Raw genomic sequence first — 22,134 nt, 5'->3', positions numbered from 1 at the left:
CACAGTATTCACATTAAACCCAGATATTCCGAGAAAAACAGAAAAACCAAAAAAGACTTATACTTTTCAAGATGGCGTTTGATCTCCGTGGTCCCAGAAGCTCCAATTTTATGACACGCAAACAGGGATCCCTGAAATTGTAGGTGTCAAATTTCATTACTGTCACTATTGTTTAAACCCCATTTAAGACCTAAAATCTGTTTTTGCAGTCACATTTTTAAGTCCTAAACATTTTTCCTCCATTTATTTTAGTAAATTTGTATTGCATTGCACTCGTGTACCAATTATGGATCTACTGATGTCTATTTTATTGAAATCCACTCAATAGTTTAGGCACTAGAAGTAAAAATATGATTTACTATTCGGCGTCCTCTCAAGGCGGCTGTATTGATTTTTCTATGATAAAACAAGTGTAAACAGGTTGTGAAGGTCAAGAGGAATCTACCGATATGTCATTTAAAAAAATCCTTCCAGTATCCTGAGCTACAGGGTGTACTGATTTTTAGTATTTAAACCCATAACCCTACTTTCTGTTTAAGTCACAGTCGAGTAACTGTTGATATTGGGGTAGAACGTGTACAAACGTATAGACAAAAGTGGAATTCATATTCCTCCAAGTTCCATATTAAAAGAATATCCCCTGAAAGGGTATAAGCGCTAAATCTGGATTCAGCTATTATCTTTTAGAACAAGATGTATTTTTTTCCGCAAAGATATCTAGGACTTTTTCGTGTAGAATTTAATAAGCTTTAATGTTGCCTTACACCATATTTTCATAGAGAACGTATATTTAGAGTAAAACGCAAATTTCTCTAGGATGGTACACATTTTCCAAGATGGCTGCGATTCCTCGAGGTCCCCAAATGTCAAACTGTGTGGACATGAAAAAGAGACCTTTAATTAACATACATGAGGCATTTCACGTCAAGCGAGCAGCAAAAAAATTGTCAGGTTCTGGATTTTGTTCTTAGTTGGATTTATTGGACCTATATGTAAACAAAAAAATTTGGCATCATTACTTTTTTAATATCTTGCTTCGTTAAAAATTTATACGCATTTAAAAAAACTACAAAGATGAAGAAGAAAAAAAGATGAAAAAAAACTTTTTTTATAATTTTTCAAGGAAATCAACTAATATACTCAAATAATCACTATTTAGTTATTATTAAATCCATTGAAAGAATTGCAATAATAATTTTTAAAAAATCCGTTCCTCAAATTTTGTAGTTTTTTTAAATGCGTATAAATTTTTAACGAAGCATTATATTAAAAAAGTAATGATGCCAATTTTTTTAGTTCACATATAGGTCCAATTAATCCAACTATGAGCAAAATCCAGAACCTGACAATTTTTTTGCTGCCCGCTTGACGTGAAATGCCCCACATACCAAATTTCATAAGTTTGGAAGGATTTCGAGGTGAGACCTAATCCGATTGTGCTGTCCGATTCCTGGCAATTTGCTATTTATATGCTAAATCTACCTTTTGTCGGCACGCCTCCATTAAGTCTAGTTTAAAAACTTCCAATGGCTCACTATAAAGGGCGCTCTCAAAAAGGTCTACAGGTGCGTACTGCTTGGTTTTTCTTTGCCGCTATCATACCGTGCGCCATTGTGATAACAGGGTACGCTTCATTTGAAACCACCCAGAAATATCTTAGGGGCATTCGATCAAAAGTTAGCTGATATCTAATCTGCCAAAAGACCTCCACCCCAGTAGCGCCATCTGCGTTTTTAACCTCGTAAGACCCACCATATAAAGTTGTTCAATTTTTAATTTGAACCTTGTTCTATAAGTAAATTGGAACGAATTTAGTTTGTTTTACAACGCAGTGAAACAAAAGAAATGCTACTTTATTTGTTTCATGAAAGGTTCAAATTAGATTGCAATGAATATGTACATGTTAATGTACATTTAGACTCACGAGGTTAACTTGATTATTAGCACGGTCAACCTGATTTTAAGGCAACAGTCACGAGAATCCCGTACCAATCAATGGGCGTTGTAATCGTTGTATCATGCTACCACCATGTTGCGGTCACGGCACGGTTTAGTTGAGGAGCTCGGCTCGCTCGCGGTACACGTTCACGACGGGTTCGTCGTCCGGGAACTCAGCCCGTTTCTCGTCGTTCGGGACGTACGCGAAACCGTCGAAATGGGTGAACTCCGTCGCTATCACTTCCTCGAGGTGGTAGAGACGGTTGGGCCGATCTAATTCCTTAAGAAACTCTGAAATACAAGTAAAAAAAAAATTACGTACCTTTTATATGCTTTGCGAACTTAGCCTTCAAGATCAACGAAGTAAGAAGGAGGTAACACCCGCCACAAAAGATCACTGCTTGGTCGACTTGGCACATATACAGTGTGTAAATTCAATACGGGCGAATATTTAAACGGTCGTTAGCATAGGACCTAAGAAGTATATTGAGATAAATTTTGCTTAGAAATACAATGAAAATCTTAACCATACAAAATAATTCGGCCCGCAATGTAAAGCAACACACAAGTTACGAGATTATGAGCTTTTGTTGGCAGTTACTACAAAAAGCTCGTATCTTGTCGTTATGTCTCGTAATGTTTGTTCCTATAGCCATAAGTTTACTGCATGTTTACCATTGTTCACAAGTACAAGACACTTATATAAGTCGTGTTTACCTATAATTAGATAAGCATCAGTCATGATTGTTATATAGATTTAAGAGCATGTAAGATGTATTATCTGTTGGTAATCCTAAATAAAGAAAATAGATAATAAATAAACATAATAGTAGATGGTACACCAAGGGGATAAAGCACTGTTTTATGTCACGGGCGCGACATTGAATCCTGAACGTAACGAAGGACTCCCAGTTTTACTCCCGAGCGCAGCGAGGGAGTTATGAGGTAATTCCTGAGCGAAGCGAGGGAATTAAGAATGAGTCCTGAGTGCAGTGAGGGATTCAAGCGCCCAAGACAAAAACAGTTTTATTTCCGAGGTATATACTCTACTTTTCTCACCATATGCGAGACAATAAAAATGGATACAGCAACTTGTTTCTGCCGGCGTGGCCTACTTGATTTAACAAATGAAGATCGTGCGAATCTAGTAGGCCGCGGCTTCGGTTTTCGAAAATCGAGTTGGCCACGACCGCTAATAGGGTATATGACAACATTAAAAATATATAACGAATTGTCGTCATCCTGAAAGATAATAAACTAATAAAGTATATTTCACTGTATTTGGATGTAAATTATGTTTATTTTTTGGAAAATAAACGAAAGAAAATATAATATTTTTTGAAATTTCATCAGGGACGTGAACGCTCTGTGATTGGTCAACGCTCAGATGACGTCACACGCGGGTAAACATTCTTCATTGTCTTGAGTGTTTTAACTGTTTTATTTGTATTTAGTTATTGTTCCACAGTTTTCTGATATATTCCGATTTATCCGTATATCTAGTGGCACAATATTCATAAGAATCTCAAAATGGAGCCGATTATCTACAACAACATGAAATCCTACAGAATAGTATCTCGATACTGCACTTTAGTTTGAAAGAAAAAGTATGCTACTAACTACTAATGCTGAAACTGCTGAAAGAGCTATGTTATGAGGTTATGTAGTAATACATTAAATACCTAGATCCTGTTTCGTGAAATACAACAAAATCCGCTGCTTTAACTACCATATTTATTTACAGTTAAATATTACTTACATCGAAGTGGTCTTCACACATAAAAAATTGTATGCGCTAAAATGCTCTTTGGGTCTCTTCGCGCTAGTTTTAACTACATTTTTCTTTTTTTGGGATTCGTTGGAATGGAAACAAACGATTTGTCTGGATTTTTTATAGTCGTACTTGAGCATTGCGGCACTATACACCATTTATATACCATTTTACAGTGAAATAATCAATTCAATGCACATAAACCATAAGATTAGCTAAGGTCATTGACTGAGTTTACTTGTGCGTGACGTCACACGTGTCACGTGATTAGCCCCTCTGCAAAAACAGCGTTTAAGGCGCGTTCAAAATAAATTAACTTTAACATTGTTTTTTTATATTTAATACAGTAAATTTCACGGAAATATCAATGTAGTGTAATTATTAAGTCATAAACCATAAATCAAAACCATTTTCAAAAATTAGTCAAATAGCCTATTTCCTGGCCGCAGGCGGGTGCAACACATTTTGCCTAACGAAATTAGACTTTATCGTCATAGCAATAAGGATTATGAAAAGTGAAAATTACGTTATTGACCGGCGGGTTTTAATGAAATTCCGTACAACATTATAACCCGGTTAAAGCCAAGGGATATAACTACACGGGGTACAGGTTCTGGTAATGAAAATCCCGGTTCTTCGGTACTTTTCGGTACTGAAAATTTAGTAAAGTAAACCGCATTAATCACTTTAAAATTTGGCGCGTAATCTCCGTAGCACCCGTGTAGCAGTCTCGGCTGCCCAAGGTTTGTCCCGCTCGGTATTTCTCGGCTACGATTTGGGCTTTGGCGCGATAACTACATTAACTACCCAAAGTCCCCAACCTTGACAGTCCGGCTCGAGTAGTCAGATAAATACTTATAAGTATTGTAGCTGTTGAAGTTTGATGGTCTATACATGTGAATTAAAAAGAAGAAGTAAAGATTAGGGGGCCAATGCGAACGTACGTTTTGATATTTAAATTATTTTATTTTCCTTATTATTCGCGCGTACATTATGTGAAATAGAAAAAGACAAACTACACACATCAGTAAAGGAAAGTTTTAAAAACGTTAGGTGGATCAACGAGTCTTGGATTACGCAAGCATTTAAATAAAGGTTCATTTAAAATTGTCCTTGACGTGAAGCCAGACCCACAATCAGGACCCTACTACTTAAGAACGTGAAGCTTTAGTCTACTTAATGAATTTGATTGTAAACCCAAAAATAACAAAAACGACAGAATTTGTCGCATGGTTCCATGGTTGCACTCGACAGAGTTCCTTTTAAACAGTTTACCATATCTCTCGATTTGACACCGCTGTTTGAAGGTGCTGGTTAACCGCTGCCTAATAAATCTCCCAGCACAATCAGGGAAATTTCACTCAAGGAATATGACAAAAAGAGAACTCCTTCGTGAAGGTCTACGAAAGGTAATGAGTGAAGAAAGAAAATATACTATTTCTCTTGATTAGTGAAAGGTTATGAAACTGTTGTTTGTTCTTATTAGTCATTAATTTGCTTTTCCATTTATTGATTATTAAAATATTTTGTATTTGTTTGACATATTTTTTTATAGATCTTGTGCGTAAAATGTCGCATTTTACGAAAATTATTGAATAAAGTAAGAAAGCTTAGGTACATAATTGTGATTTTTTGCTAGTGTCGATTTTCATCATTTTGTTCTTTTCTAGGTTGTGTTTGTACTGAATTACATAAAATTGAATCTTAATTTTCAGTTTCATATAAGTAATTCATCATTTAACAAAAAATACAACAGTAAATACTCAGTACCGAAAAGTGCCGAAGAACCGGGAAATCCCGGTTCTTTCCCAGTACCGGAAATGTCAGTCCCGGTTCTGGGAACAGTACCAGTTCCGCATTCCCTAGATATAATGACTTGCTTTCGGTGAGGTTTCTATGATATATAATCCGGCTTTGTCGAGCATGTGGTGTGAAAAATACATTGCTGCTCGGTAAATTTTCTATAATTAATTACGGGGTCATAATTAAGGTATAACTTAAAAAACTTCTTAATCAAATTTCACACGGATAAATTCTGTATCTGGTTTTATTTATTGCCCGTATTGGATTTAAACACTGTATTAGGCCCAAAAGTTAAGTATGTCAAGCACTATTAACTTGACGAAAAGGCGCCATGCGCCATGGACATATGTGTCCATATCTAAAGTTGCTCTTAGTATTTGACTCGCCTGGCTACAAGAGTAAACCATTAACATTTTATATTACATATTCTATGTCAATATGACCTATAGCTTTTAGATGACTGTTACTTAAGCATACTCTTAGGAGTTGTCTTTATCCATGATTTACCTTGGGGCACATAACGCTCCGACTGGTCCGCCGCGACGACGTTGTAGAACGGCTGCATCACTCCAAAGTACAGGCTCTCGGCCGTCATCTGGCTCTGCCACTTGAGCGCACAGTGCAGGTCCCAGCTGCGAATTATGCACACGTAGTCGTATCTGGTGTGGTAGCACGTCATACCCACGGCGTACTTCACGTTACTCGTACGATGTCTTATACAGAACTGGAAAATAAAACTTAGTGATAAGATCAAGCGCTGTTAGGGAGTACGTTGCCTTGTAAAAAAATCCACTCGACACGTGCCGTCTTTCTACTTTCATAATCGAGGGTTTTAACCACCTCATTTTTGTCGAAACAAAAAAAGTTGGCAGTATAGTTTGACGGCAATTCTGGTTATTTGAACCTTACTAACTAGAAGCGGCATAAAAATACTGCCTGTTCTACAAAAATGCGCGACGAGTGATTTGGAACAAAAAAAAAAACAAATTATGTCGGGACATAATTTGGTTACAGACTTACTAAAAAAACTTGTTACTTACTCGCTTCTTGTAGCAATCGACGGGCACTTCATTCCTGGAGAGCGCTCTAATTATTTCGATATGAGGAGTGCTCAACTGCAAAACACAATAAGAGATAGAATAAGAAGGTACTTTAGACAAAGTGCCACTTTGTAAAATCAGACGATCAATCCGAATTTATGAAATATTAATTTTCTCTAAAACTATTAAACTTTATAATACCATCTTTTTTTTATTTTGGTTAATTAAATAGTATATATTTCCTGAAAGAAAATTGAGTCCTCTCATTCCTGAAAGAGTGACCACCCTAAATGTCAGTTCTAAAAAAGCCTTATTAAACGTTCTGTCAGTCATATTAGTTTGATGGTTAAAATCGAAAAGCAACATTGTCAAAATTATGTTTTATGTAAATATGCGGCATAAGCGTATCAATATGGAATATGCTTTCCTGAAGCTCGGACTTCATACACATTTATTCAATAGCGATCACTCGACCATTCCCGTTAGGGCTCTTTCCCACTGAAGATCCCGTTTTTTGCGGATACGGTTTTCTGCAGGATCCCGTTTAAGTAGTATGCGTGCAGTATACCACAAACAGAATGCTCGTGTGAACGTTACTATATTAGTAATAACGGGATGTAGACCACAAATACTGGTCTAGTGGGTCGGCTTATCGGCTCACACCTAAACGAACGAAATAGGTAATATTTTTTTTCAGTTAATCTTATAAAAACTTACGTGCTTCATGTTGAGAGAAGAGGTCATCGCTGACATATGGGTTGGGTCAAGTAAATATGGCAGGAAATTCTTGTATGAACTGTGTGTACTCCGATTCGATCCCAAGAAATCCAATAGGTGCAAAGCATTGAGTGTATTCCTAAAAATCAAGAATATGTTAGTTAGTGTGTATGTTGTTATACAAACGTGATACATTTCGTACTTCAGGCGCAAAATTTATAAGCAATATTTTGTATATACATTATGAGATATAGCAAATTGTCGGTAGGAGAGTTGAGCACACTTATTGCAAAAAACCGGCCAAGTGCGAGTTGGACTCACGCACCGAGGGTGTCGTACTTTTTAGTATTTGTTGTTATAGCGGCAACAGAAATACACCATCTGTGAAAATTTCAACTGTCTAGCTATCACGGTTCATGAGATACAGCCTGCGGACAGACAGACAGACGGATGGACAGACGGACAGCGGAGTCTTAGTAATAAGGTCCCGTTTTTACCGTTTGGGTACGGAATCCTAAAAAGGTAGTGCATGAACAAATGAGTGAATGTGATTGTGATCTAAGTGCACGATGTTAATGATGAATACTAAATACATTAATCTTGCAGTTGCCTGCTGAAATTGCAATGGGTACGAAAAAAAAACACTTATTGCAAAATCTGACCGTCTAGCACTGCGAGTGTGGAGTAACCCAAACAACAATACACATGAGACAGTGTTCTCTGTGCTCAACGATGTGCACTGAGGAAGATCTCCTGAGGGCCACACCCCGAGGGCTAGCAGTGGCGAAACATTGGCAGACAAAAATTTAGTTTTAAGAAGTTTGATCCCTCTACACGAGCAAGAAGAAGACCGTCTAGCATGAGTTGCGTTCTCGCGCGCGAGTCCATACTTGAAGTCGCGCAAGACGTATGGAGTCGCGCGCGAGAACGCAACTCATACTATAGCGGGTCAGCTGTCATTACATCACAATGTGGTTGTGTGCGTGACTCACACTCGCCACTACTCTCTAGTGTTGCTAACTATACCTAAATAAATAAATAATTTAAATAGCGTTTTCAGAATAATTACCAATTACGAATAGCTCCCATGCTCATGTGAAACGACGAGCAAATGTACTGAAGGAGGGAATCCGGGCAATATCTATAGTTTGTCGTCGGCCCGTTTTGCGAGAACGGGCAGCGGCGGCGGCGATTCAGCTCCCCGCTGGAAGGCTCCACTGTGAACACCTGCAAGCGTGGATACCACATACTATTTTAAATAGTCATGGTAAATAGCTTGTATTCGTTGAGTAGGTATTCGATATTATAGTATTCAGTACGATTTCTAGAATTTAGCTACATACATCCATACAATAAAAGAGAAGTTTATATGGCCCAGCTGTTAAATATAAACGAGTGCCTACGCTTAATCTTGGGATTTGGAGTTTAGCGTATGTATCTCGAACTTACAGGCTTTTTTAGTATTCAATGATAAGGCATGACGAAGAATTGAAGTTGTTACATAGTAAGAATCCTGATATATGATAATAATCATAATCATATACCTGCGGGTTTTTGGGATCGGAGTTATCGCGCCACTCCAAAAACAGGTGGTTGGGGAACGCGATGAGCTCGCAGTTCACGCCACATTTCTTGGCGACCGCCTGGTAGATTGCAGTAACCACTAGCACATTACCACATTTATTGTCCAGGACCTTAAAGGTAAACAAAATATTATGTTACTTTAATAGTTAAAACTAAACATTTCTCCCTGATTATTTATTTATTTACAAGAACGGTTTACACCAATTACACTTGCAATTATTTACGTAATATTAACACACTTATACAAAAGTAACAGTGCAGAAATTATTCATCAGCTCTTTCACTCGTTCATATTCTCACAGTAAGCGAGGCACCTGGACGCTAGCTTAGACCAGTGCCCTGTTTATCAAAACTTACAAGTCTACAAGTTCACAAGTTACACTTTACAAGAATTTTTTTACAAGTTCGTGTAAATTATGTTTATCAAAAAAAACCTACAAGGTTTGTACAATTGGACCCTTGTAAATTCCACTTGTAAGTTCTAAAATCAAAATAATGTGCCGTCACCAAGGGCCTGACACTCTTTGATAGAGAAAGATAGTCTTATTGCGATTCCTATAAGAGGAAAGAGAAAATAGTGCAATGCTTTGTCCTTATCACCGACCGGGCTTTTTTTCATGGTCGGGTTATGGCAGCATAGGTAGGAGGCGATGGCGTAATACCGAAATTTATAAGGGTGAAAGAGAAAAAGGATTATGCTGGCATACATTAACCTGTCAATACATGAATATGTCTTTCTCTTACCCCTGGTCGCTCGGTTTCATGTCTATAACTACTATACTATGTCTATGGCGGTCACGTTCTTTTCCCGCCATATCACAGTTTTTTTTTAAATCGATTATGCTCTACTTAAACGCATGGCTGAATGGTATATTGTCTGTGCCTGATATGAAAAGTTCAATAAAAATAGTAGCGACAAAATTGTTTTTCCGCTCATTTCCCGTCTATTGAAACTATAATTGGACAAGTATTCATTAGCGGCAGAATTTTGAAATTGAGAGAGAGAGAGAGAGAGAGAGAGAGAGAAATTTATATTTAAAATACTGAGCCCGACACTCGTTAACTTGTAATACGGAATGGAGGGTCGCCGGGCACTCTAAGGTTTTTGCATGATTTTTTACAAGTTGTAACTTACGCAGAATTTTTTGATAAACAAAATCACGAATATACGTGTAAAAATATACTTGTGAAATTAAAAACGACACTTGTACTTGTGTAGCCGCGACCACGACCAGTGAAACCTGTGTCGAAACGGCGGTAAATAAAGGTAACAAAATAAATTCGCGATAGACCCGTTTCTAAATGTGATTTGACACTTGTAACTTGTAATTTACAAGTGCAGTTTTGATGAACAGATACTTGTAATAATAAAAAAAATTACAGGCAAAATGCTTGTAATACAAGGCTTGTAAGTTTTGATAAACAGGGTACAGAAATCAGTAAATAAATCTACTTGTAGATCGTTACTCAGAAACCCGTTCAACGAGCTGATCATATCGCACAAGGGTGAGTGGCGGCGAGCCGCGGTAGCACGCGGGCCTGCGCTGTTTGAAAGCTGCAGGTAGGGGCGCCGGCGAGATCTGTTCGACGGAACAATGATGCGGTTGAGGATGTTGTGCAGTTCCATGCTGTTAATTAAGTTTCGGAGCACCTTGCAGGACGTAATCAACCGCGTGTTGCTCCTACGCACCTCGAGCGAATTGAAGCCCAACACGCCGAGCAAAAACTGTGTTGGGTACATGTAGGGGTAATAGCCATATACTTTTTTATATAGAAAACGTAGAAACGCTTTCTGTACTTTTTCCAGCATCAGTTTGTACTTAGCCTCACTCGGGCTCCAAACGCAAGCACTAGTTTCCAATTTGCTCCTAACCAGAGCCGTATATACTAGCTTTATGACGGCCGGATTGTGAAAGTCCTTCATGTTTCTCGTCACAAAACCGAGTCTACGATAGGACTCCTTAGCGAGGCTGTAAATATGGTCGCGAAAAGTCAGCTCGCGATCAAAATTCACTCCAAGGTCTTTGACCGTAACCACCCGATTTAGGGGGTGACCCTCGATCGTGTAGTTGTAGCTGATGGGACATTGGCGACGCGTGAACGTCATCACTTGGCACTAATCCTTATTGAAATGAAGTTTGTTCGCTATGCTCCAACTGTTTATCCGGTCTAGGTCATCTTGCAGTGTTTCACAGTCACATTCCCCCTCAATACCCATGGCAAGTTTTAGGTCATCTGCGTAGAGTAGACACTTTGCATGTTGGAGGTTCTTCATGAGGTCGTTAACCATAATAAGAAAAAGCAGCGGTCCTAAACTAGACCCCTGACTCACTCCCGAGCGGGTGTGATAACGGGAGGAGATGAACGGGCCAAACTTAACAAATTGTGTTCTGTCTCTAAGATAATCTGCGAAGAACGTGAGTATAGTTCGTAGTTTTCAAACAGTCCCCTTTCGGCTTATCCTTTGTCTATTGTTAAATGAAACCGCACGTGCTACTTACTAGCATAAAAAAATGGTATGGCCGTTTTAACCGGTTATTCAATTACCACTCTATGGAGATTGCAATAAGGTTTAAAATGAACTAATGGGAAAACATATTCCTTAGCTGTGTGGTCTTTGCGGTTACTGAGTGCCGGCAAGTCGAACGCTAAAGAACCAGTCTAAAATGTGTCATCGATATGCGTAACAAAGGCGCGTTATCGGAGAGCGCACTTACACTGGTTTTTTTAGCGTTGGACTAGCCCGCGCTCGCCACGATGCACGAACCAGGTAAGAGACAGGGTCGGATTGCGATTAAAACATTTTGATGGATTCATGACAAGTATGTATTTACATATTTAAAACAAACAATAATAACATTTTTTTACTAATCAGTTAAATAATAACATTAGATAATAATCCGTTTTACAAATAATCAACTATTAAAATATTCCTCTCTAATGTTACAGACTAAAAACTAAAACTATATTTAACAAAATGAATACATTATTATTTATTTATATTTTGAAGAAACATAATTTCGAAAAAGTTTATTATGTAGACGAAATGGCGAAAGAAAATAATTGTAAAGTTCAAATTTAGCGAGGCGGTGCTAAAACACATCAGAGACATCGTCAACAGCACTAGTGGCCAATGGAAAAATTGCTGCAGGCATGTTGTAGAGATTGAAAAGAAAATGAAACGAGATTATGGGCACCCCTCTGTCATAATGAATGTGACAGAAGATTCCGAAGATGAAGAAACTAGTTAAAAAAAGTAGTCGTGATTTTTGTTATTTATTAATTGAATATATCTACATCTTTATTTATATTGTACCAATGCATGTTTATTTATATTTTTAGTTAGTAATTTATATTGTATGTATGTATAACTCATTACTGTTTGGCTGGTTGTTTATTATTTTCATTGTATAAAAAAACGTTATTTTAGTTTATTAAAAATTTGTCTGTAATACCTATATATTGTAAAAAAGCCGATATTGTTTAAAAAGGGCATATATGTATTCATTTTGTTAAATATAGTTTTAGTTTTTAGTCTGTAACATTAGAGAGGAATATTTTAATAGTTGATTATTTGTAAAACGGATTATTATCTAATGTTATTATTTAACTGATTAGTAAAAAAATGTTATTATTGTTTGTTTTAAATATGTAAATACATACTTGTCATGAATCCATCAAAATGTTTTAATCGCAATCCGACCCTGTCTCTTACCTGGTTCGTGCATCGTGGCGAGCGCGGGCTAGTCCAACGCTAAAAAAAACCAGTGTAAGTGCGCTCTCCGATAACGCGCCTTTGTTACGCATATCGATGACACATATTAGACTGGTTCTGTAGCGTTCGACTTGCCGGCACTCAGTAACCGCAAAGACCACACAGCTAAGGAATATGTTTTCCCATTAGTTCATTTTAAACCTTATTGCAATCTCCATAGAGTGGTAATTGAATAACCGGTTAAAACGGCCATACCATTTTTTTATGCTAGTAAGTAGCACGTGCGGTTTCATTTAACAATAGACAAAGGATAAGCCGAAAGGGGACTGTTTGAAAACTACGAACCATAATTCAAAGTTAAAACCTGTATCCCTCAGCTTTATCAGGAGTACGTCGTTGTCGACTGTGTCGAACGCTTTGCGGAAGTCCAGGTACATAACGTCAGCTTGAATACCACTATCAAGGCATTGACTAATATAATCTACGTGTATAAGCAGATTAGTGTTGGCTGACCTTCTCGACCTGACCTGGGCTTCGGTGATGTATGGTTCGATTTGGCGATATATTTCTTTATGTAGAATTGTCTCGAATGCCTTAGCCACAGAATTAAGCACAGCAATAGGGCGGTAACCGTCCACTTTCTCTTTGTCCGGGGTTTTAGGTATCGGTTGTAACGCGGGACAGTTTCCACAGAGAAGGATAGGTACTCTTTTCAAGAGAGAGATTGTAGATGTGGCAGAGAGGTTTCCCATATAACCATTCCGGTCGCAGAATCATCAAAGTAGTAACTAAATGTCAGATGTGTCGAAACGGTGTCGTAACCGTTACTACACTTTGCGACTGTGTTCAGTTTTGGTAACTTAGTGTGGTCGCCGTGTGCACACAATGTGGCCAGAATTGTTTCAGTAACTAAGTGTCGTCGCCGTGTGTACACTTTTCGGTAACAAGGTGTCGACACATTGTGTACACTTTGCGTTCAGTTTGTGACCAAATCTCTACACAATGTGTCGTAACGGTTACTGAAATGTTTCGAAACATTGTGACCGCAAATGACAATATAAAGTACCTATTGAAAACGAAGGTTTGTCAAACTGTCCATTAATAGCAGTGTTGCCAGATCGTCCCAAATAGGACGATTTTCCGTCCTTTTTAATGCCACACCGTCCCTTTGTCGTCCCTTCCGAACTACCGTCCCTTTTGGGCATCGAGCGTCCAGTATAAAAGATTTAATGCCATGTTGTCAATGATTGACGTTATGAAGTTCGGGTCTCTACCTTCTCTTAGCGCCTATCCTTTTGAAGGTATGCTTTACAGTATTAAAAACCTGTTACGAAAAGGGGACCAACCATTGGCCCAAGTAGCGAATCGCATACAAGAACTGTCGAAATTGAATATAGAGACTACTTGCAACAAATCAGATCCCGCCCTCAAAAACGAAATTTTACTGGAAACTGGTGAAAAAGTTTTTAAGACAGTCAGAATTAGTAAAAAATACTCGATATCTAAAAACAATAAGTAAATTTTTAACAAGCAGAAACGTCTGCGATCGATGCTATTAAGCTTAGAATAAATTTAAAAGTGGAAAAATTACTGCCTTGGGTGAGACTTGAACTCACGGCCTCTGGATAGATACTCCAGCGCTCTGCCGAGGCATCCAGAGGCCGTGAGTTCAAGTCTCACCCAAGGCAGTAATTTTTCCACTTTTAAATTTATTCTAAGCTTAAAAACAATAAGGACAAGTGGTTTCTAACTACTGACAAAAATTTAACAGAAATGCAATACGCTACTTGTGTAGAAGGAAAAATAAAAGTCTTCGGCGGGAATATAAAAAACAAATATATTTTTTTGAGTTGCCATTTAAATCATCAAACATAAACATATATGCCACAGCGCTCATTTATGAAAATAAAGAATTGAGAGAATATAATTTAGACGACATTAAATGCAAAGTTTTTGCTATGGATTGCAATACCGAAATGGTATTCTTTCCAATATTATCAACGCTTCGATAAATAAACATTAATTATTAACATTCTCTAAGCATACTTTTTTTAACCCTTATCTTGGCAAGGCTCAAAATATTTTAAAGTTTAATATTTGTTCAGTGGTTGACCATACTAAACTATTATAAAATAACAAGAAAAAAACCAGGGTTTTCCACTTTACGAGTTTTCGCCCGGGAGGCTATTGGTCATTAAAATCGGTTCGTGGCTCGCAGTCTATATATTATATCACAACCATACGTTTGTACTTATTTAATACTTATTTAAAACTTAAACTACTTAAACGAATTGCTGAGATCATTATACAGGATATTTAAAAATAAACGACTTAATTATATTAGGTATTCTAGTGAGATCCTCATAGATAAAGAAAACATATTTAAAAAAATGCAAGAAATGTCACGGAACGCTCACTTTTTGTATGTACTTTATATGTAACAATGTGTGAAAAATAAAAACTTTTATAAAAAAAAACTTCCGGACACAATTTAAGAATCACCAATATAGTACCATGTTTTGTATGAAAAAAAAAAGCTTTAAATGATCTAAAATGATTTCAAGAACAATATACTAGAAATTGATTTCGTCTAACTTACACTAGGTATTATATCACAACCATTCGTCTGTACTTATTTAATACTTATTTAAAACTTAAACTACTAAAACGAATTGCTGAGATCATTATACAGGATAATTAAAAATTAACGACTTAATTATATTAGGTATTCTAGTGAGATCCTCATAGATAAAGAATACATATTTAGAAAATGCAAGAAATGTCACGGAACGCTCACTTTTTGTATGTACTTTATATGTAACAATATGTGAAAAATAAACTTTTATGCCAAAAAAACTTCTGGACACAATTCAAGAATCACCAATATAGTACCATGTTTTATGTGAAAAAAAAGACCGTAATTACCTTTTGTATTGTTTTTGAGCTCCCGATATCCCCGATATGATATAATGAGGGTAGACAGAGCGCAGTCTACACAACTTTGACACCCACCCGCTATCTTCAGTCACCCGTGAATAAGATGCATGTAACTGCGTCGAAATATCGGGAGCTCAAAAACAATACAAAAGGTAATCACGGTCTATATAGGTAGTGAAACTAGCCGTGAATCATTCAAAACTCCTATAAAAACTTTTATGACAAAAACAAAAAATCTGGACACAATTTAAGAATCACCCGATTGCGTCGAGGAATCATTTGTATTTTAGTTTGTTTTATTTCCTTCTTGCTTCTTTTCTTTGTCATTTGTATTCTGTAGCAATTGGTTAGATCTGAAAATAAAGATAACTTGCGGTCACGTTGGGCAAAAAACTATGTTTAGTTTGTTTTTCTCAGGGCAAAAGGAACAGTATTAATATGCAAAATAGTAAGGCACAGAAATACCAAAACAAACAGTCACAAATTTTTACGCAAATAAATCGTACTTTTTTGGTCTGTCACTATTATTTCTACGCCATTATAGCATATTTCTGAACCGCTCATACGAAAAGTACGTAAAATCGTACTAAAATGTGCGGTTTAGCCAAAAAGTACGATTTTAGTACGGTTTTGGGCGGGGTACGTTTTAAGTACATATGCTATTCAAAAAGTACGTAAATAAAAGGTACGATCTGGCAACACTGATTTGAAAACAAATGAGTACAAGGAGCCATTTTGCAAATCCAGTAACTTTGTTACTACTTTTGACATATGTCTACACAGTGTCTACACAGAGTCGTAACATTGCGACTACTTTGTGACTGGAATTTTTCTCAGCCTTAAACCATATTTTTACATCATAATTACCAAGTTTAGTAGTATGTAAAGCGTTATTTTTATTATTTAGGTATAGTATATGCATCGGAGCACTAAAATTGCATCAAATAATGTAGTTATGAACACATGCACTGAGAAGTAAATAATTTCATTTCTGGCTAAACTAAAATAATGAGGTGGCGCGTTGATAAAATTACACCTAGTTAATCAAATCACTCGAGCGGTTTAATTTCCCATAGTATTTAAAGCCATAATGTAATATAAATGCAAACAATAAATACTTACGTCTTGTAAATCCTTCTTAGCGATGGCGTTTGTCACTTGTTTATTTTTAATTAAGTATATTTCCATCTGACAGTTCCCATTTGAAACGAACAAAATGAACGAATGATTTTGGGATAACTAGTCGCAAACTGGTAACAATGTGTGCACACGGCGACGACACTTTGTGACTGAAATGTGTCTGTGTCGAGCCTTCCCCATTTTGGTAACGACGACGTAACGGCGACCACACTGCGACCGTTTTGTGACCGGAAAAGACGGTGTCGACGCAAGATGTGTCTACACCGTGTCGTAACGGCGACCGAAAATGGTTGTTAGGGTTAGCAAAGGTACCATCACATGCGCGTAGAATATATGGTGGTATTCCATCTTTCGCAAGTCACTAAACAATTGACCGATAATCTCATCTTTAGTGCGTTTCCACTTTCGGTGCAGCCCCGTTTGTCGACGTAGGTCCGTGATGATATTGCCCGTAAACCATACTGGGTATACTTTACTGGGGCTTTTTGGGCGGCGTTTTTTCGGTATATATACGGTATATCTCGTTAAAGTGGCGATACAGAGTCTCATAGAAATTCTCTGTAGCTTTGTTAGCACTTTCATACTCACTAAGTACCTTCTGCCAGTTTTCACTTTGTAGCGACTCATATAGACGGCTGAAATCACCTTTATATGTTCTTAGTTTTTTTTTAATGTGATAGCAAACTAGCAGACGAGCCGCCTGGTGAGAAGCGGTCATTGTCGCCCATGGACATAAGCAACATCATATTATGCTTTAAATCCTTTTTAAGGTTGCGTAATCAACTAAGAACCCTTATTTTGAGCCTATGACTAAAACTGCCTGCCTGTAAAAGTTAAGTTACAAATAGCGGTATGTGACAGTTTTCATACGCAAAAAATCTAAAATGCAAGAATGATAGAATAGCTACACCTACATACCTACAACAATGATGAGGCACGCGGGAACACGGTGTTGTAAAAAAGTTTTCGGTCTTGAATATTTACTAGTTTCTGGTAAACACATAAATAAAAAATAAAAATAGCCTTTATTTCTACTATTACTACCTTACAATAACTTAACTTACAATTTATTTATGTAGTTTATTTATACTTAAACAATTCTAATTACTTATATTATATGATTTTTGTTTAACAATTACATATTGGTAATAGTAGTCGCCTCTGTGGCGTAGGCCTCCCCCATGCGTTTTCACATTTCTCTGTCGCGGGCCTTTTGCATCCAGTTGTCGCCAACTATTTCTTGAAATATATCCTGATGTCCACAATTTCTATTTCCATCATACGGAAACCATTCTGTCAGCCGTTTGGTCCGCCTATTATAGGTGGACCAAACGGCTGGTAAACACATACCTTGACAATATCCAGGGTGTCCAAATTAGCTGCAGTGGTAATAGCCATATGCCTGTCATGATAAACCACTTGCGTAACTGCCGATAATATATCTCTTTCGGTAATTCGTTGCTTCTCCACGTCGTCTTCTACGGCTGCCTTTTTAATTTCATCTTCACGCAAAATTATTTTTACTTTCTCAACCAAGTCATTTATCTGAAACGTCATAATTATCAAATATTGATAAAATACCATTTGACTGTATGTCACTAACTACTTGTGGTCTAATCGCCAACCATGTCAGTCAAGACAAATAGGCAATTAAAACATGTGATAATATGGTTTTCATTTAGTTTTTTTGTGTTCATTTTAACCCTTATGCATGATTTTTTGTATAACTTTTTAATAAATTGAAATAGATGTGTCATGCTGTATAAAAGTAATAAATGTGATTTTGGATAGCTGCATATTGAGCCACGGACCATCAAATATACGATGCATATATACATCATTATGCATTTAAGGGTTAAATGAAAGTAAAGTATGAGGCCATAAAAAACTTGAACTTGTTGCAATTATAAACCAATTCTTTATAGACAATCTTTACATAAAGTACAAAATCGTGTTACTGATGTCTCATTACTAACTAATTTACTGGGACGTCTGGGACAAAATACCAAGAACAAAGGCCTTGTTAACATAATTAATTACATTCAAAATTCAGAATTGAAGAAATCTATCAATATGTTCTTACACATAGGTAGTTGGTACAATGTAATTAATAGGGTAACCACATTAACCAAAAACCGGACAAGTGCGATTAAGCTTAGAATAAATTTAAAAGTGGAAAAATTACTGCCTTGGGTGAGACTTGAACTCACGGCCTCTGGATAAGTGCGAGTCGGATTCGCCCACCGAGGGTTCCGTACTTTTTAGTATTCGATGTATAATGTGTAATAACCGGCCACATGCTCAGAGACAAAGGAGAAAAACCGGCCAAGTGCGAGTCGGACTCGCGCACGAAGGGTTCCGTACCATTACGGAAAAAAACAGCAAAAAAATCACGTTTGTTGTATGGGAGCCCCATTTAAATATTTATATTATTCTGTTTTTTGTATTTGTTGCTATAGCGGCAACAGAAATACATCATCTGTGAAAATTTCAACTGTCTAGCTATCACGGTTCATGAGATACAGCCTGGTGACAGACAGACAGACGGACGGACAGACGGACAGCGGAGTCTCAGAAATAGGGTCCCGTTTTTACCCTTTGGGTCCGGAACCCTAAAAATGGTCAAAGGACATCACAACATGGTACCCAACAGACGGAAAAAGGGATGATGGAAGACAAAAAATGAGATGGAAAGACGAGTTCAGGCAGGTGGCTGGAGCCTTCTGGAGAAGACAGGCTCTGGACAGGGACTCGTGGAGGAATATGGGAGAGGCCTATGCCAAGAGCAACCAGACAAAACGTCTGCGGAGAAAGGCTAGCAGTAAGCATTAAGTATAGTAACAAATGATCATCTGTGAAAATTTCAACTGTCTAGCTATCACAGTTTATGAGATACAGCCTGGTGACAGACAGACGAACAGACGGAGAGTAGAGTCTTAATAATAGGGTCACGTTTTTACCCTTTTGGTACGGAACCCTTAAAATAAGTGATTTCAGCCCTTCTAAAAAATAGCAACTGTATTGTAGTTTCCAAGTGTTCTTCATCTGAATTGCTTTGCATACCCACTGACATGATTAGCTGGCAGACACATATTACTTAAATGAAAAAATTAATAATATTATTTATTACCCTTATTTGGATATTTTCATCAGGGTGTATGTGCAGAGTGTCAACCCACTGAATGAAGAAGTTACAGACAGCCTCGGTTGACAGTTCATTGTTCACATGAGCCCTCACCCACTTTAGAGATAGAAATGTGTGAATTAAATGCCTCAGAACAATCTTCGCATAGTGCATTTCCGTCAAGGTGAAGGGCCTGAGATTAAATTTTTGTATATAAATCACTAAAACTAAGCAAATGTAAACACTGTAGAAGGATTATTAATTACATACTATGTATATTGTATTACTGTATCTAATAAGTGTTCAATCAATCAATCAATCTTTATGTAGAATGGCTCCATCGATACTGTCGATGATTTCGTCAACGTCAAAGTGGGATCCACGTGGGATCGAGTTATATTTCTTCAATCTTGATGTAAATCAGCCAGTGTACGGTAAAAGTATAAATAATACAATTATGGCCTCTAGGGCTCTACCAGATACGGTTAGAGGTAGAAATACCAAATGCTCTTAGAGCACGACATTGTTCGGCAGTTGTGATATTATGAGCTCTTGTATAGCGATAGCGACTATACAAGGGCCACGTGGAGCTACTTGGCGTTGACGTCAAAACGGTGGATAAACTCGTATCTAGATTAATTCTTCATTATCCGCACACGTCTTCATTAGTTTACTGCATAATAAGCTATCAGTATTACACTTCAAACAACATTAATGAGCAAAAACAAAAAATTTATCCCGACTCGATGTCGCCAAGATTGCGATCGTCAAGCAACTCTAGTAAGTGTTCATCCAAATATCTTAATAGGGGTAAACAAATTAGACATAAGTAGTTCGCGAATGAAAGATTCAAATAAAGTACTTCACTTGATGTCACTCATTCATTCACTAGTTCAGTTTGGACTCATTTAGTTCTTTACTTCAGCAGGTCAGTTAAAAAAAACCTTTTCATTTACTTGCTCATTTGCTTTGATAGTGACAAGGACGCCATGTTAAACCTTAGATTCATAATTAATGTATTTGAGTGATTCATATTGAATGAAATGATCTATGAAATTCTTCATTCAACTATGACAACAATATATATCCGCGAATGAGAGAAATGAAAACAGTACTGTTGATATAGATGGATCTGTTGAGCTGAACTAAACTGAACTAGTAAACTAAAAGAGTGAATTAATTTACAGTGTACAAAAGATGCACATATCAATGTTTCATTTTCAGTGACACATTTTGTGCATGACTACAACAAATTCTATACTTACTTCTTGACTGTCTTGCAAATATTATTGATCATAATATTGCCTTTTCTGATTACATCTTGGAGAATGTATATTGAAAAATTTAAGCTGAATCTGTTTACCAGGGCTGCTTTAAAGAAGGGTCTCACATCCTGAATGTTAATATCATTATCCCGCCTAAAAACAAGTGATTATCAAATAACTCATACACAACTAAAGTTTAACTGTAAATAAATATGAATATGGACTGGGTTTACTGGGCTTGATTTGATCTAGCCTTAACCCGAACAAATATGAATTGAAAGTACTATTAAAGTTTATTTGGGACTTCCATGGTTAAGACTGTAACATGTATAGACAATATTGAAGTAATAAATATTCAGATTTGTTTTGTTTTAAAATTACTCAACAAATATTAAATACCCATAAAACTGTGGTGACATTGCAATAAGCTCCAAATACACCTGCTTCTTCACTGTGTGATACCCTTGCAGTTCAACCAACCAATCTCCTTCAGTATATTCTTCAAGTATCTTAAATAGGGGCTCTGGCAACCTGTAATAATCCATTGCATTTCATTATGTTTTTTTTTGGTATCTAAACTATTGAAGATATATTTAATTTAAACTAAATAAGAATGGGCCTTACGTTCGTTTAGTCATATCTTTCCATAAGTATTGATTACTCCTGACGAAGTCGTGGAATCGCTTGCAAGTTGCACCGAACCGTAGAATATCGCGGATATCATTTCTATCTAATACCAATGTTATTATTTCGTTCGGCAGACTTTTTATTGCACAGGTTTCTTCCTCCATTTTGCTATTTGATTATAAACACAATAAATAATTGGTAATTTTTGAAAGCTCACTATATATTATTTTCATCAACAAAATGAACGACAAGCCCCTATGTATATTAAAACCTATAAATTGCGTAAATGCCTATGAAAACCTAATCAGTTCAGTTCAGTCCTGGTTCTTATGGATGAAATGAAACTGAGATGAGTGAGATGAGATAAAACCCCAATGAAAATTGACATGACATTGACAATATTGACATCACATAACTTCATGATTGACATTAATTTAATGACACTCGGTAGATTTAAGGTACGTTCGGAATAT

At 36.9% G+C, this 22,134-nt stretch overlaps 3 protein-coding genes across 3 annotated transcripts in view; 2 read left to right on the top strand and 1 right to left on the bottom strand.

The window, feature by feature from the left end:
* The window catches only part of LOC134742113 (uncharacterized), a 106,423-nt gene extending 99,883 nt beyond the window's left edge, over positions 1-6,540 (top strand). Inside the window, exon 7 of the mRNA XM_063675066.1 lies at positions 6,529-6,540. The gene's annotated coding sequence lies outside the window, so the exon portion shown is untranslated. The remainder of the gene's footprint in view (positions 1-6,528) is intronic.
* Positions 1-8,464, top strand: part of LOC134742116 (dnaJ homolog subfamily B member 6) — a 39,103-nt gene extending 30,639 nt beyond the window's left edge. The window contains exon 7 of the mRNA XM_063675076.1: positions 8,330-8,464. Coding sequence (XP_063531146.1) covers positions 8,330-8,351 — 22 coding nt within the window. The 3' untranslated portion in view covers positions 8,352-8,464. The remainder of the gene's footprint in view (positions 1-8,329) is intronic.
* LOC134742109 (F-box only protein 21-like) lies at positions 1,188-21,949 on the bottom strand. The gene is made up of 11 exons (XM_063675060.1): positions 21,659-21,949; positions 21,434-21,565; positions 21,035-21,187; positions 19,776-19,962; positions 17,996-18,190; positions 8,814-8,963; positions 8,339-8,496; positions 7,270-7,408; positions 6,553-6,627; positions 6,020-6,236; positions 1,188-2,229 (listed from the first exon to the last, which is right to left on the bottom strand). The coding sequence occupies exons 1-11, from the start codon at positions 21,823-21,825 to the stop codon at positions 2,051-2,053; spliced, it is 1,752 nt and encodes a 583-aa protein (XP_063531130.1). The 5' UTR covers positions 21,826-21,949; the 3' UTR covers positions 1,188-2,050.
* Positions 21,950-22,134: the final 185 nt, after the last annotated feature.

This window comes from Cydia strobilella, chromosome 6 (assembly GCF_947568885.1).
Source record: "Cydia strobilella chromosome 6, ilCydStro3.1, whole genome shotgun sequence".
NCBI classification, from domain to species: domain Eukaryota; kingdom Metazoa; phylum Arthropoda; class Insecta; order Lepidoptera; family Tortricidae; genus Cydia; species Cydia strobilella.
The sequence above is the reverse complement of the archived record's forward strand: the minus strand, read 5'-3'. Positions and strand labels throughout refer to the sequence as shown.